The 15,770-nt window shown below is 43.1% G+C and overlaps 1 protein-coding gene across 4 annotated transcripts in view; it reads left to right on the top strand.

Annotated features, from left to right (window-relative positions):
• sh2d5 (SH2 domain containing 5) overlaps positions 1-15,770 on the top strand; it is an 80,948-nt gene that overhangs the window by 8,645 nt on the left and 56,533 nt on the right. For all 4 annotated transcript variants that reach the window (XM_069919067.1, XM_069919066.1, XM_069919065.1 and 1 more), the window contains one exon: positions 3,239-3,313. In XM_069919067.1, coding sequence (XP_069775168.1) covers positions 3,239-3,313 — 75 coding nt within the window. The remainder of the gene's footprint in view (positions 1-3,238; positions 3,314-15,770) is intronic.

The raw sequence follows: 15,770 nt of genomic DNA, 5'->3' as shown, positions 1-15,770 counted from the left end.
GAGAGAGAGAGAAACTTCGGTTCCAGAGGGACAAGTTGGAAAACTTTGGAAGACTGTCTGGTCAGAGGAGAAGACTGGCTATCTGAAAAAAAAACTCTGTGGTGACCTTAAAGAAAGAGGATCATCTGGAGAACCCTGAAGGAGGCAAGTTTCGTCAGCAAGACTGATCGGAAAGGAATCAGGTGCGGATGTCCTGCATCAAAAGGAATCTCTCTCTGAAAACCAACAAGAACCCTCCTGAGTGGTAACCATTTGCCCGTTAAGCACCAAAGCTTGGTGAACTTTATTAATGCTAACTTCTGTGCACAGTACAAGAATCGCCTGCAACCAGTGACATTGGACTGTGAACCAAAGAACTTTTCTACACTTAATATGCACACATGTGCGCTTAGAATTAGTGGGGGATTAAGTAAGTTGATAGTAATAAGTTAAAGTTTGATTCTGTTTTCAAGAGCGAAGATAATTAAAAACTACTTTTGTTTAAGTAACCCTTTGTCATGGTGCATATCTATTGCTGCTGGGTTTTGGGGTCCTATGGTCTCCGAAACAGAACAAACACACAGACTTCCATTTATACTTTCTGGTATCCAGAACTCAAATAACTGACAAAAAAAAATTGAGGAAAATTTTTAAACATTTAAAAAAAAGAAGTAATATATAAAACTTGGGTGAAGATGGGAGCCAATATTCATCCAGTGGAAAGCCTTAGTCAGGCTTTGCTTGTAGCAGCTGTTTGAATAAAGTTGTGTGAAACAGTGATGAGGTCGCCCGAGATGAAGAGCTAGTTGATGCCGCTCACTGGTGGAGTGAATCTCTTAAAATGTCTCCTTATCTTTGCTTAGTAAGAGTTGTTCCAGTAGAGACTTTATCTGTAAACTCGGGGGATGGGGAGGGGTTAATTATCTACAAGGTTATTGTTAATCTTTTGAGAGAGGAACCTGCAGATGCAGTGACGGTTAAACGTTTTCAAAGAATGTGACTGCAAATAAAGTAAAATGCTTTAAGGTTTATATATTCATGCAAGTGAATAGTATTTTTATATTTTAAACTGTTAATTGTTAATGCAGGGTTGGCAAAGCGGTTAGCGCAACGCCGTTAATGTGCCAGCGATCGGGACTGGGTTTTGAATCCCGTGCTGTCTGTAAGGAGTTTGTATGTTCTCCCTATGTCTGTGTAGGTTTGCTCTGGGGGCTCCGGTTTCCTCCCTCTTCAAAACGTACAAGGGATTGTAGGTCAATTGGGTGGCACAGGCCCATGGGCCGAAAGGGCCTGTTACTGTGCTGTCTGTCTAAATTTAAAAAAAATTTAAAAAATAGTTAGGCATGGTAAGGGTAAGTCTCAAGCAACTGGAAAATACCCTTATCCGGTATCTACCAATCCCCATAGGTGCTGGATATCAGAGGTTTTACTGTACAATAGTGAAGATGAAAAACACTGAAGTTTTTAAGGCATGGGGGATGGGGAAGAGATAAATTCTTCATGGATGAATGAGGTAGAAGGGATTAAACAGTCTTTACTATAGGAAGCGATGGATGTATGATACAGCTGGAATTGTATCACAAGTATGAGTGGAGAACAAGAAAGCAGGAATGCAGAAATTAGAAAATTGAAAAGCATTACGGAAATAGAAGGCATGAAATTTTTGAACATTGATTAATTTGAGAGACTTACTGTCAACAACTAAATTTGACATCTGGAGCCGACTGAAGAATTTGTGCCACGTGAAGAAACCACAGCTTCCTCAACTTGGACTTGAAATACCACTCAGCTTTGTTACTGGTCCGATGCATTTCAAAGCAGAATAAAATTTAGAAAGTTAAGTCAAAATATAGACACGAGAGTATTTTCGAAGTTTTTTTTGGGTGAAGAAAGTAAAATAATATAATAAAGTATTTAAAATATGCCTTATCTTACAAACCGTAGGAGTGAACATTAAGTGAATATTTGGAACTTGGCAACTAATATTAATAAGTAGAAGTTTTAATTAAAGAAATTTTCAGGACAACTTGACCAGATTTCTGAATTGATGACTGTTTCATCTTGTGTATATTGTCATCTGGAAAAACAACCAACTGAAAAACCTCACAAAGATAAGCGTATACAGAGCCGTTGTCATACCCACACTCCTGTTTAGCTCCGAATCATGGGTCCTCTACCGGCACCACCTACGGCTCCTAGAACGCTTCTACCAGCGTTGTCTCCGCTCCATCCCCAACATCCATTGGAGCGCTTTCATCCCTAACGTCGAAGTACTCGAGATGGCAGAGGTCGACAGCATCGAGTCCACGCTGCTGAAGATCCAGCTGCGCTGGATGGGTCACGTCTCCAGAATGGAGGACCATCGCCTTCCCAAGATCGTGTTATATGGCGAGCTCTCCACTGGCCACCGTGACAGAGGTGCACCAAAGAAAAGGTACAAGGACTGCCTAAAGAAATCTCTTGGTGCCTGCCACATTGACCACCGCCAGTGGGCTGATAACGCCTCAAACCGTGCATCTTGGCGCCTCACAGTTTGGCGGGCAGCAACCTCCTTTGAAGAAGACCTCAGAGCCCACCTCACTGACAAAAGGCAAAGGAGGAAAAACCCAACACCCAACCCCAACCAACCAATTTTCCCCTGCAACCGCTGCAACCGTGTCTGCCTGTCCCGCATCGGACTTGTCAGCCACAAACGAGCCTGCAGCTGACGTGGACTTTTTACCCCCTCCATAAATCTTCGTCCGCGAAGCCAAGCCAAAGAAGAATATTGTCATCTACAAAATATGATGAGTTTGAGTTCTTGATCTGTTTTCTTGTGCTACTGTGACATTACAATTGAAGTGAAAAGCCTGTCTTCACTTTTGCTTAAGGTCAGCTGGCAATAGAACCAAAAGACAGAGTGATTTATATTGCAAAGTAACTTCTAACATTTTTACTGAAATATGATCGTGATCTGGGTTTTCTGTTCAGTTTTGGCATTTCCAACATGTGATCAATCGCCATGGTAACTCTGAAGAAAAATGTGTACATTTTGCCATTTCTGCTATTTTCTGATTTCATTGCGGCCAAGTTTCCCAGCAAAGTGATTCCAGGTGTACGGATTCTCGCAAAATTGTGTCTTCGCATTCATGTGGGATTAATAGTTAGAACTCTCTGCTCTTCTTCTAAAGAACGATTGGATTTTATTGCAAAATGTGAAATGGTTTCATTTGTTAAATGATGGGTGTTGTATCTGATCAGTGCTTTTACTTTCTTCCAGAGGTTTCCTCGAAAAATGGCAGTAATACTGAAATTCTCATCACAAGGGATAAAAATGTATAATGAAAACAAAGAGGTAAAGTGCACAAAATAATTCATGTGTCATTTAATTGCTATGCATAAGACTTGAAAATTTAAAGGTAAAATGGCCTCTGGGAGTTGAAAGCCATGGAATGTTGCACGCCATTAAGAATATTTGGAAATTACTTTTTTTTTGACATCGTAATAACTTTAAACATTTTCTTCTTCGTCTATCTTGCCCCCCACACCAGCACAATATTCCTGTCTCCTACTGAGGTCAGTAACTCATTCTATGGTATGGTTTACATAAGTTTTAAATGAAAAGGTCAAAAGTCTCCTGGCAGAAAATGCTCATGTAATTATGCATGTTAGCATTTATCATTTCAAGAGGAATAGTGTATAAGAGTAAAGAGGTGTTGATGAGACCTCATTTGGAGAACCGTGTGTACTTTTGGGCCCCTTATCTTAGAAGGGATGTAATGACATTGGAGAGAATACGGGGTGATTCCTGGAATGCAAGGGCTAACGTATGAGGAACATTTAGTGGCTCTTGGACTCCTATTCATTGGAATATAGAATAAGGAGAGGGGATCTCGTAGAAACGTTTTGAATGCTGAAAGGATTGGACAGAATAAGATGTTTCCCTTGGTGGGTGAGTCCAGGACAAGAGGACACAGTCTTAGAATTATAAGGTACTCATTTAAAACTGAGATGAGGAGAAAGTTCTTTAACCAGAGGGTCATGGATTTGTGGAGTTCATTGCTGCTTAAGAGCTGTGGAGGCCCGATCAGTAGGGGAGTTTAAGAGGGAGATTGATAGGTATCTAATTAGTCAGGGTATCAAGGGATATGAGGAAAAGGACCAAATTTGGAACTAGATGCAAGAACAGTTTAGCTCAGGGTGGATTTGTGGAGCAAACTTGATGGCCTGCTTCCATTCCTTTATCTGGTGGTCTTGTGACTAACATTAAAATCATCTTGCCACTTATTTATGGTAAATGTATACCTATGGCTTCTGGAATTGGTTACATTTTCCTGACCTATTGTCCCTGAATAAATCTTCTGGATAAAAACGGCCAGTTTTGTGAAGCTTCACATTCTTGAAAAATATTGGGCCTGAGACTGCCCCTTCATTCTGTTGCCTTCCTTGCTTCAGCTATGATGAATTTTCTCCATGGTTTGTTCCAAATTGCACATCTCCAATCCTTCACATGATTTGTACTTGCTTTGATCCACCTCTGTCTTCCTTCCTGATGCAATTTCTGGTCATTCAGTTACCTTTCTTTTAGTTCAGTGGTGTTAATTGCTTCCTTGCACAGGAATAATTTTCCACCACACTTTAAAACTGTTATTCTGTAAGCCGTGACCAATAAACCCTTGCTGTGTGTGATTACTTTAAATAAACTCACTGCTACATAGTCCAGGACAAATAACAGTTTTCTTTATTACAACACGCACAATATTGGGCACAACCTATTCATAGTCTTAAAGGATACATGTTAGTTATTAAAAACCCGAGCAGGCCAACAATTCTTCAAGCCTGCTTTGAAGGATGATTCCAACTTTTCTCATGCACCTTCCCAGCCTTCCTTACTGATTAAAAACCCACCTATCTTAGTACAGGCTCTACAGGCCAAAATGTTGTGCCGACCTATTTTAACCTACTCAACAAACTAAACCTTCCGTTCCTCACACCCATAACTCTCCTTTTTCTGCATCCAAGTGCATTTCTAAGAGTTTTTAACAGTCCCTATTGTTCCAGTCTCCACCACAACCCTGGACAATACAGGCACCCACTACTCTCTATTTAAAAAAAAAACTTACCCCAGATGAATCCCCGAAACTTTCGTCCCCTCACCTTGTGGAGATGTCCTCTGGTGTTTGCTACTCTCACACTGGGGAAAAAGGTGCTGGCTGTTCACTTTATCTATGCCTTTCATAATCTTGTAGACCTCTATGAAGTGACCTCTCATCCTTGGCTCTGTTAACCTTGCCTCATAAGATACGTTCTCCAATCCAGGCAACGCCCTGGTAAATCTCTGCACCGTCTCCACAGCTTCCACATCCTTCCTGTAATGAGGTGACCAGAATTGAACATAGAATGGTCTAACCAGAGTTTTATAGAGCTGAAATATTACCTCACGATTCTTAAACTCTGAAGATATTCAAGGATTTAGGCTCCAGACAAGTAATTCCAGAGACCAATGATAGGGAACATAGTGTGGAGAATGGTAATCCGCTCAGATATTTTGAGATCAAGAAAGAGATGGTGCTGAGTCTTTTGAAGAGCAGTGTAATCCTCAGGGTTTGATGGGATAGGTCCCATCTTTTTGAAAGAGGCAAGTGAGGAGATGGGTGGAGCCTCGATGAAGATCTTTGATCTTTGTATCCTCACTCGCAACATGAGGTCCCAGAGGACTGGAGAGAGGCCAACGTTGTTCCTTTGTTCAAGAGGGAAATGGGGATAATCTAAGAATTGTGAGTGGTTGAATTGGAGAGAACACAGTGTGGCAGGTTATAGATGTGTTGTTGGGGAGATAAATTGGGGCAGGTTTTTTTTTAGTGTAGGTCACCTACAAACACTTCAAGACTGATCTCATTTAAAATACTGGAGCTCTGCTCAAGCCAGACAGGCCGGCTCCCGGGGGCCTTTGCAAAAGCTTTGGAGAGTAGCCAAGATACTTCACTAATGGATTGTTGTTTTGAAAAGCATCAGATGAAAGAATCCATTGGATTAGGCCTGGAACCGCAGGCTGTCTGGAGTTCAGCTTTCTGTTCTAAGAGGGTCATATGATTTTTGCAAGCAGAGAGAGTTTTAAAAAAAAACAGGTTTTTCTCTGAGACAGAAGGAGAGAGAGTTCTGTAGTGTTACAGTCAGCAGCAACAGTTAGGACTGGAACAGGACAAGCTGGCAAGCTTGTGGAAAACCCCCATTTCGAAGATGGATTGTGAGTGCTTAGTTCAGTCTGGTCAAAGCCCTTGTGGTTCATGCAAGAGGAGAGGACTGCCTGCCTAATGTTTCACTTGAAATAAGAGAAACAAAAAGGAACTCTGTGGTGACCTGAAAGAAAAGGGTTATCATCTGGAAAACCCTGATGGGGCAAGTTTCGTCAGCAAGACACTGACGTGGCTGATTAGAAGGAATCAGTTTGTGTCCAGGAACAACAAATCTCTCTGAAAATTGACAAGAACCTTCCATTTCAAGCACTAAAGCCTGATGAAATTCATAAATGTTAAATTCTGTACACCGTATAAGAATTGCCTGCAACCAGTGAACTTGGAGGAGTGAGAAGTGAGATTGGACTGTGAATCAAAGAACTTTTCTAAACTTGCACACACCTTACACACATGTGCTTAGAATTAGAAGGGGGTTAAGTTACATTAGTTAACAGTAATAAGTTAGTTTGATTCTGTTTTCATGTTTAAAGATAATTAAAAGCAACTTTTGTTTAAGTAACCATTCATCTTGGTGAATATTTATTGCTGCTGGGTTTTGGGGTCCTCTAGGCTCAAAAACAACAGGGATAGCTTTTATACACATTGAAAACACATGAGAAATTAGATAAGGTGAGCATGTCCTTGTGATCGGCAGGTCATATCTTGCCAATTTGATTGAGTTTTTTGAGGAATTGACAAAGGTGGTTGACGAGGAAAGGGCAATGTACGTTGCCGACAGGCACTTCAGTGAGGCACTTGACAAGGTCTATCAGGGTAGGCTGATTGAGAGGTGCAGATGCATGGTATCCATGGTGAGTTGATAGTTTGGATTTGAAATTGGCTGGTCCATTAGGAGACAGGGGGTAGTAGTGGGACGATGTTATTCTGGCTGGAGGCCTGTGACCAGTGATGTTCTGCAGAGATTGTTGTTGTTTGTGATACGCATAAGTAACTCGGATGAAAATCTAAGTGAGCTGGTTAGTAAGTTTGCAGAGGATAGATTGGTGTAGTTAACGAAATATAGAGGGCAAAAATCTACAAAAGGATGTAAATCAGTTACAATGGTTGGCACAGTGGTGAGCTCACCGCTGTTACAGCGCCAGCAATTGGGACTGGAGTTCGAATCCCGCGCTGTTGTAAGGAGTTTGCATGTTTTTGTGTCTGCGTTGGTTTTCCCGGGGGCTCTGGCTTCCTCCCAGCCTTCCAAACATAGATTAATTGGTTGTTATTGGGCAGCATGAGGCCGTATGCCGAAACGGCCTGTTACCGTGCTGTATGTCTAAATTTTTTAAATGTGCAGAGGAAATGGCAGATGGGGTTTTATCTGGACCAAGTTTGAGGGGTTGCATTTTGTAAGGGGAATGTATACAATTAATGACCGGGCTCTCAAAAGCATTGACAGGCAGAGGGATTTAGGGATTTGGGTCCATGGATTCTTGAAAGTTGCCACTCTAGTGGATAGGGTACTGAAGATGGTTTGTGGTCTGCCTGCTTTCATTGGGCTGGGCATCAGTGCATATGTAAGGAAGTGATGTGGCAGCGGAATAAAACTTCGGCTAGAATGCGCTTGAGTGCAATTCTAGTCCTCCCATTACAGGAGGGATGTGGAGGCTTTGGAATGGTACAGAGAGCAGTGGCGGCTAAAGGGGGTGGGGAGTGGGGTTTGCTGGAGGAGTGGCTGCTTCTCCTGAACACATTCCTCAAAAGTGGCGCCTTTTTGAACTGCTTTGTCATGTCCACCTTCGTCCATTCTCATTTTCGAATAAAGATCGAACCAGGAAGAGGAACGAGGATCAACAGCTCCTGTCACCCATCGCAGAACTGTCTCAGCACAACATGGGATTTTTCTAATTTATAAAATCAGTTACAGAATTAGGCCTCTCAGTTTTGAAGGCGTTCCCAATGCTTTACTCCGTACTTCATTTGAGTTTATCGTTCATTTCACGAAAAGGTTGTGCTCTATGAAGACACCTGTAGTTTGTGGTTTCCTATCATTTATTCACAATTCAGGTACAGAATGAATCTCTGTTCATCTCTTGTGGAGGTTTGTCGACTTTGCTTGCGTTCTGATAGTCTCAGGAAAGTCTCCCCACCCCCAGCCATGCTGCTGAAAAACAAGTGCAGCCCACCATTCAACCACTCACTCGCCATCTGGTATGTGTCGTGGTGCCCCCCCCCCTTTTTTTTAAAATATAAATGTGCTCACACCCCCTAACATTAGAACCTGGCTGCGCCCCTGACGGGTAGATATACGAGGATGCCGCCTGGCTAAGCGGTGGAAGGAGAGCATGGGTTGTTTTCTCTGGAACGCTGGAGATCAAGGGGTGACCTGATTATAAAAGCTTATATGATTATGAAAAGCATTAAGAGGGTAGATAGAATCTTTATCCAGGATAAAAACGTCACATATTGAGCACACGAGGGGGAGAAAGTTTAAAAGAAAGGCCCAGAGCAAGTATTTTTTCACAGAGATGGCCGGTGCCCTGAATGGGCTGCGAAGAGTTAGTTCGTCCATCGTCATTGAAGACTTTGACACCATTAATAATGAGGATGGTATTGAGACTTGAATTGGATTAAAGTGAGGGAGACGGCGCAGCTGGATTCGGTGGCAGGACGGAAGTCGAGGTGGCTGGAGATGGGACTAGGCACAGTGGGTGACCAGGACATCTTCTCTGTGCTCCCTGCGTTCCACGACGCCTGCAGAGATCACCTTCTCGACCTTCCATTGGTCTCGTCTGCTCAGTTTGGCAAAGTCTGTCTTCACATGTTGGGATCGATAACTCCTTGCTAAGAGTAGTGGGTACAAGCAAATACAATGGCAGCATTAAGCATCTTCCAGATAGACACACGAAGTTACAGGGAATAGAATGCTAAGTATTATGTCCAAACAGCAGAGTTTTACTTTGGGCATTATGTTTGGCAGAGATGTGTGGGCTGCAGGGTGTGGTCCTGTGTTGCTCTGTTCTATGTTGACTCACATCCCTTTGAGAGGGAAAAAAAAAATCTTCATTCCTTTTTTAAATAGGCAATCTCTTATTCTCCAGCATTTAACCCTGTCTGATCACTAAGAATGCATTTCAATATGAAAGTCTCTCATTCCTATAAATTACAGGGAATGCAGTCCCAACCTGTTTAACACTACGACACGGCTGGTGTAGCTGTTAGCACAACGCTGTTACAGCGCCAGTGATTGGGACTGGGGTTTGAATCCAACGCTGTCTGAGGAGTTTGTATGTTCACCTGTGTGAGTTTCCTCTGGATGGTCCAGCTTCCTCCCATAAAACATACCGGGAGTGTAATTGGGTGGCATGGGCTCATGGGGCAACAGGCAAGCTCTCTAAATTTAACATTTTACAATGTTAAATTTAAAAATAAAATGAAAAAGCATTTCCTCAGTTGATATTCTGCTAAATCTTTTATAACATAGTTGTTTCAAAACAAAATTTCTCACTCTTAAGTGGCATGGTTAGTGTAGCGGTCAATGCAACGTTGTTACAGCACCATTGATCTGGGTTCGAATCCCGCACTGTCTGCGTGGGTTTCCTCTGGGTGCTCTGGTTTCCTACCATCCTTCAAAACATACTGGGATGTAGGTTGATTGGGTGTAACTGGGAAGCATGAGCTTGTAGGCCAAAAGGGTCTGTTACCGTCAGGTACGGAGGTGCCAATGCTCAGGACAAGAAATAAACTCCAGAGGGTTGTTAACTCACCCTGTGACATCATGGGCACCAAAGAGGACCTCTACAAGAGGTGGTGTCTTAAGAAAGCAGCCTTAGAGGAGTCATGTGATGGAGTAGTGGTTGGTCGGGTGAAAAACCAGAGCTCAATAAACATAAAATACAGAAAGAGAAAGATAAAATTACAGAGAAGAGACAGAAGATGGCACCCAAAAGAGAGAAAGTAAGAATAACAGAGAAAAGGGAAGAAGGAAAATCACTGGAGAAGAAAGAAGGCCTTACCTGCACATTGGAGCAGAGAGTCATCGTGGAGAGGAGCGGCTGATCTCTGGTGTCGGTGAGTCCCCAGAGGAGCGGTGTCCTGACTGGCGGACTCAGAGCCAAGAAGAGGTGAGCAACTGCACATACGTGAAGAGTTGCACGTGCGCAGTGCGCAAGTAAAAGAAAAGGTTAATGCCGACAGGAGGGGGAACTCAACTGAGGAGTGGCCAGCTGAGAGATGCCCAGGATCGGGGCGTTAGGCTAGAGGAAGTAAAGAAGAAATGAATAGTGGTGAGAAAGAGAATGAAGGGCTGGAAGAGGGTGAGTGGCAACGGGACAACCGACAGGGGATCGACCTGCAGCGGGAGGCCCAGCAGTGGGTCGACCTGCAGCGGGAGGCCCAGCAAGGATACAGGAGCAGCTCACCAGAGAAGGATAAAGATACAGACAAGAGAAGATGACACAGACATAAATACAGACACAGAAGAAGAGGAGGAAGAAGACCAAGAATTTCAAAGGAAAGAAGGTAAAATAGAAGGACAAAGTTTAGATAAAGCCTTATTTGAAGAACAAATGAGGTCATTAAAAGAATGGCTGTCATTAGAATTTAGTTCAATCAAAAGAAAAATGAAAAGAGCTGAAGATAATGCAAAACTTAGAGTTGATCATGACTGAAATAGGAAAGAGTCGAAATTGTGGAGGAACGAGAAGCTGCTGTAGAAATGGAGATAAATGATTTAAGAGGGAAAGTTGGAAGACATCAGAAATTTTATTTAAAGAGACACAAGATTTATTGTCACAAAAAATTGACATATTGGAAAACTACAGTAGGCGAAACAACATAAAAATAGTGGGCCTGAAAGAAGGGTCAGATATGAAGGAATTTATAAAAGGATGGATCCCGAAGCTGTTGGGAATGATAGATTCACATGAAGAAATAGAAATCGAAAGGGCGCATAGAGCACTAGTACCGAAACTGCCACCACATCAAAAACTGAGATCCATATTGGTAAAACTTCTGAGAGAAACGACAAGAGAGAACATACTGGAGCAGGCAAGAAAGAAGGTTAGAGAAGATAATAAGCTGTTGGAATATAAGGGTCAAAAAATATTTTTCTACCCAGACATAAACTTTGAGCTTTTAAAGAAGAGGAAGGAATTCAACACGGCGAAAACAATCTTATGGAAGAAAATATAAAGTTATACCCTAAGACATCCAGCAGTACTCAAAGTATTTATTCCTGGGGAATGGAATAGACTGTTCTCGGACCCAAAGAAAGCCCAAGAATTTCCTGAACATTTGCAGGACAGGAGAAGAGAGGAGGAGCAGTGACAAGAAGGAAGACCGGCAAGAAAATGTACAAAAATATGTAAAAAATTTTAAAGTAAAGATAATGTATCTAACAAGATTTAAAGATGGATGAGAGAAGGGGAGGGAGGGGATAAAAAAGGGAGAGAGCTTTGTGATAAGTATAGGAAAATAGTGTTCTCTGGGTGGGGCTGGGGGTGGGAGAATAATGGTCACTGCGAAATCGGTTGACACTTGCGAGCAAGTTCACTATCTGAATGGAAAGGGGAGTTGTGGTTATAGTCAAGGGACAAGGGGGAATCCAAGTAGGGGAGGTTCATTTGGGGTTAAAGGGTTTTGCTTGTGGAGATTGTTGGGGTATTTCATGTCTTAAGTACGTTGACATATATTGAGATTAAAAAGGAAAAATTAGAAAAGAGTAATGGAAAAAAAAGGGGATGGAGGTGGTGAAGAGGTGGAAAAGAAGTGAAAATAAAGTTATAAGATGACCACATTGGACTATATGACTATAAGGATTAATGGAATATATACCCAAGTTTAAGTGTATCCCATTGGGAAAAAAAATCAGATATAATTTAAAAGACAAAGTTACAATGTTTGAAAAAAAACTTGGGAACCATATTCGGACATAAAAGAAAGAGCAGGCCTCGGACCACCACCACCTAAAATGATAAGAAGATAAACACGATCAGATTTAATGTAGATGATACGTCTTTTTTGTTTGTATTCCTTTTGTATAAAGATATTGTTTTATTTTTATATGTCCAATATTTACTGTTTTTGGAGGGGGGGTGGGAAGGAAGGGATGGGGATAAAAAGAGAAAATGTCTGTGAATATTTAAAGAGATGCATCTGTAAATATATTGGTTGATTATGGTTCATAGTGCGATAAATAAAGATTACAAAACAAAAGAAAGCACCCTCGATTCTCAAGGACCCCCACCACCCAGGCCAGGCCCTCTTCACTCTGCTACCATTGGGGGAAAAAGCTACAGGAGCTTGAAGACGAGCCCTCAGCAGCACAAGGACAGCTTCTTCCCCATTGCCATTCAGATTCCTGAATGAACCACAGACACTACCTCACTTTGACTTTTTATTTTTCTTGCACTTTACAAAATTTTTTTTTTAAGGTAGTTTGCACTGAGATGCTGCTGCGAACTAAATTTCGTGATGCCGGATGGTGGCTTACCTCCCTGGTGCCAGGGTCCGGGTTGTAGCTTCCCGTGTCCAAGTGTGCTGGTTAACTTGTACCTCTCACTTTGTACGTTTTAGATTGGTCACAGTGTTTGAGCTACCGAAGGAAAATAGACACACACACCGAGAGCAGTTCAGTTTATTCAAATCTTTATTACTAAATCTAAAGCTGATTTCAAACTACAATATGCAAGCCCTTCCCAATTATACTTATCAACGCCTGGACTGGTCCCAACTGCCGAAGCGAGGCAACGACCCCACACTTGTAGTAGGTTGTCGGGGCGCCGGTAGCAGCTTCTCCACCTCCCCTGACCGGGACGTTGGTTGGACTCTAGAAGTTCTTCTTCTTGCTGAGAGACGTTTCCACCCCTTAGAGAGTCTCAAACTTCAGCAGTGGGACCATGGCTTATATTACCCAAAAATTGTTTACTCATAGATTATCTCTTTGAATAAATGATTTACTTATCTTCAAGGTCTCCTGACAGTCTGTGACCAACAAAAGACAATTGCATCTCTGGGCCTCATGGTGGAAAATTAGATTATGTCTTCTGATTCATATGCATCTCTGGGCCCCATGGTGTAAATTAGATTATGTCTTCCTATATTCAACTGCATCCCCTGGGCCCCATGGTGGAATTTAGATTACGTCTAAAAGACAACTGCATCTCTGGGCCTCATGGTGTAAATTAGATTATGTCTAATGACCAACAAAAGACAACTGCATCTCTGGGCCTCATGGTGGAATTTAGATTATGTCTGCTTCATATATTCTCAAAGTAGGTTTCTGATACTTAAACCTGTATAAGCAAAAGCATGTTCTAAATCCTCCATTACATTCCACCCCTTGGTCGCAGTCTGTCATTTACGAGACCTAACAAGCACTCGAGTACAGAAGGAGCAAAAAAGAGAAACTAAAACTATAATATCACAAAAATAAGCAATAATGCGAGCAACCAACGGAGAATATTATGGCCCAATCCCCTAAATGTACAAGCTAACCATGAAAAAGGATTCCAACCAAGGCTCAAACTATCCTTGTGGGCCACAATACCCAGACGCTGAAGCTCACGAACAGATTTTGAAACATGCTGAACAAAATCAGATATATTAGTGGCTACATCGGGCCGTGTCCCCCACGGGCAACTCCCTCAGAACGTCCTCGACATTACAAATCCAATTGCTGGCATCAAAGCAGCGGTTAAGCCAGATCAGCAGGAGTGCAAGACTGAGGACCTGGAACAGAGAAGACTGACATATGTCACTCACGATGCCATAAGCATTCAGTATTTAAAGAAACGAAACCATCCTGTCCCTCAACAGCTACCCACTGAGGTTACCCTGGGCAGGTGTCACTATTTCCCCTTTTACAGGAGGGCCACTACCTGGTGGTGCCACCCATACCTTGTGTCCAGCATTCTCTAGCTCGGGAATGGTGGGCAATGACTGTTTTTTTCCTCTGGAACAGGCTGTAGTTCAGAAGCGTGAAGAAGTCGATGGAAAGGTGTACCTCCCTTCAAAGGGCGATGATTCAAATTGTCGACTGCCTGCTGCAGCACATGCCACCACCCCTTCAGTAAGCCGTTCATTCGTTCAACTAACCTGTGGGTAATAAGGAATATGGTGGACCCATAAGATACTGTTGTCCATTGCCCAATCACAGATTGCCTTCCCGGAGAAGTGCGAGCCATTATCAGACTGAATTTCCTCTGATACATCATAGCGAGAAATTAAATGGTTTAGTCCTTGGATAGTGCTAACTTGGTCAGCTGTCTTGGTGGGAAAAGCAAAAACCAGGCCTGAAAAGGTGTCAACCATTACTAGGACATAATGTTTACCCATACAGTTTGGCATGGGGCCCTGTTTTCCAGCATGCCACTGAATTCCAAGGAAAATAACTGTCTGGGATGGGCCCTGCACCTTGGCGGGGTTAATGGCCCATCCTCTTTGCATCAGGATATCTTGGACACTCTCCATACCTTCCTGTACCATCTCTTCTGTGGCCCCTTGGATCATCACATCATCAATATAATGGTGAATCGATAGGGAAGGCGATACTGGCATCGCCTCCAAATCACGGGCAATTAGGCTGTGGCAAAGAGTGGGAGAGTGTACATAGCCCTGAGGGAGGCGGGTGAAGGTATACTGGCGCCCCTTCCAGGTAAAGGCGAACTGATCCTGTGAGACCTCAGCTATAAGAATACTGAAGAAGGCGTTAGCGAGATCAATGACAGCATACCATGTTCCTGAGTTCCCAGTAGCAATGTTTTCAATAAGGGTGACAATGTCCAGAACTGCCGAAGCAAGAGGTGGGGCATGTTTGTTCATTAAACGATAATCAACTGTCATTCTCCAGGAGCCATCCGGCTTCTGGACCAGCCAAACAGGGCTATTAAAGGGCGACGTTGCGGGCCTCACTACCCCTTCTTCTTACAAAGCATCGATGGTGGCTGTAATCTCTTCCTGCCCTCCAGGGAGGTGATATTGTGGAATGCATACTGGTTTTGGGGGGGGGGGGGAGGCATCATCACAGGATTTCACTTAGCCCGACCCACCACTAGTCTTTTTATAATAGTCCAAATTCCAAATGCAAATCCCCCTTGGCTAGTATTAAGGGCCGTACCGGCCAACATGTTGATACCCAGGATACACTCGTCAGTGGCAGCCACCAGGGCATGTAACCATACAGGGGAAGGGACATCACCCACCATGGTGCGGACTTTTATTTCCTTCACCGTGGTGATCGCTCCTCCCATCCCATCTATTCGAAATGTCGGTCCAGTCCAGAGTTCGGGGTTACCAGGAATCACTGAGTACTCCGCACCGGTATCGACCAAGGTCCAATATTGGCGGTCACTACCCTAACCCCAATGGATTGTCAATGGTATGTAGGGCTGCGGATCCCCGTGTATCCGTCGTATCTCAATGGAGTAGACACAGAAATCCCACCTGCACCCTCATACCTTAGTAGGGTTCGGGGGCTTCCAGGACCACATGCTACTATTATCCATAAGAGTCTTTTTAACCATTTGTTGTATCTCATCACGGATAACTGGAGCAAGATGAGCTGGCTCGATGGGAGTAGCAATGGGAGCAAAAGGCATAGCTGGGCCAGGAAGACTCAACAGCTGGGGATGA

The sequence above is a fragment of the Narcine bancroftii genome, chromosome 2 (assembly GCF_036971445.1).
Source record: "Narcine bancroftii isolate sNarBan1 chromosome 2, sNarBan1.hap1, whole genome shotgun sequence".
Lineage (NCBI taxonomy): Eukaryota > Metazoa > Chordata > Chondrichthyes > Torpediniformes > Narcinidae > Narcine > Narcine bancroftii.
The sequence above is the reverse complement of the archived record's forward strand: the minus strand, read 5'-3'. Positions and strand labels throughout refer to the sequence as shown.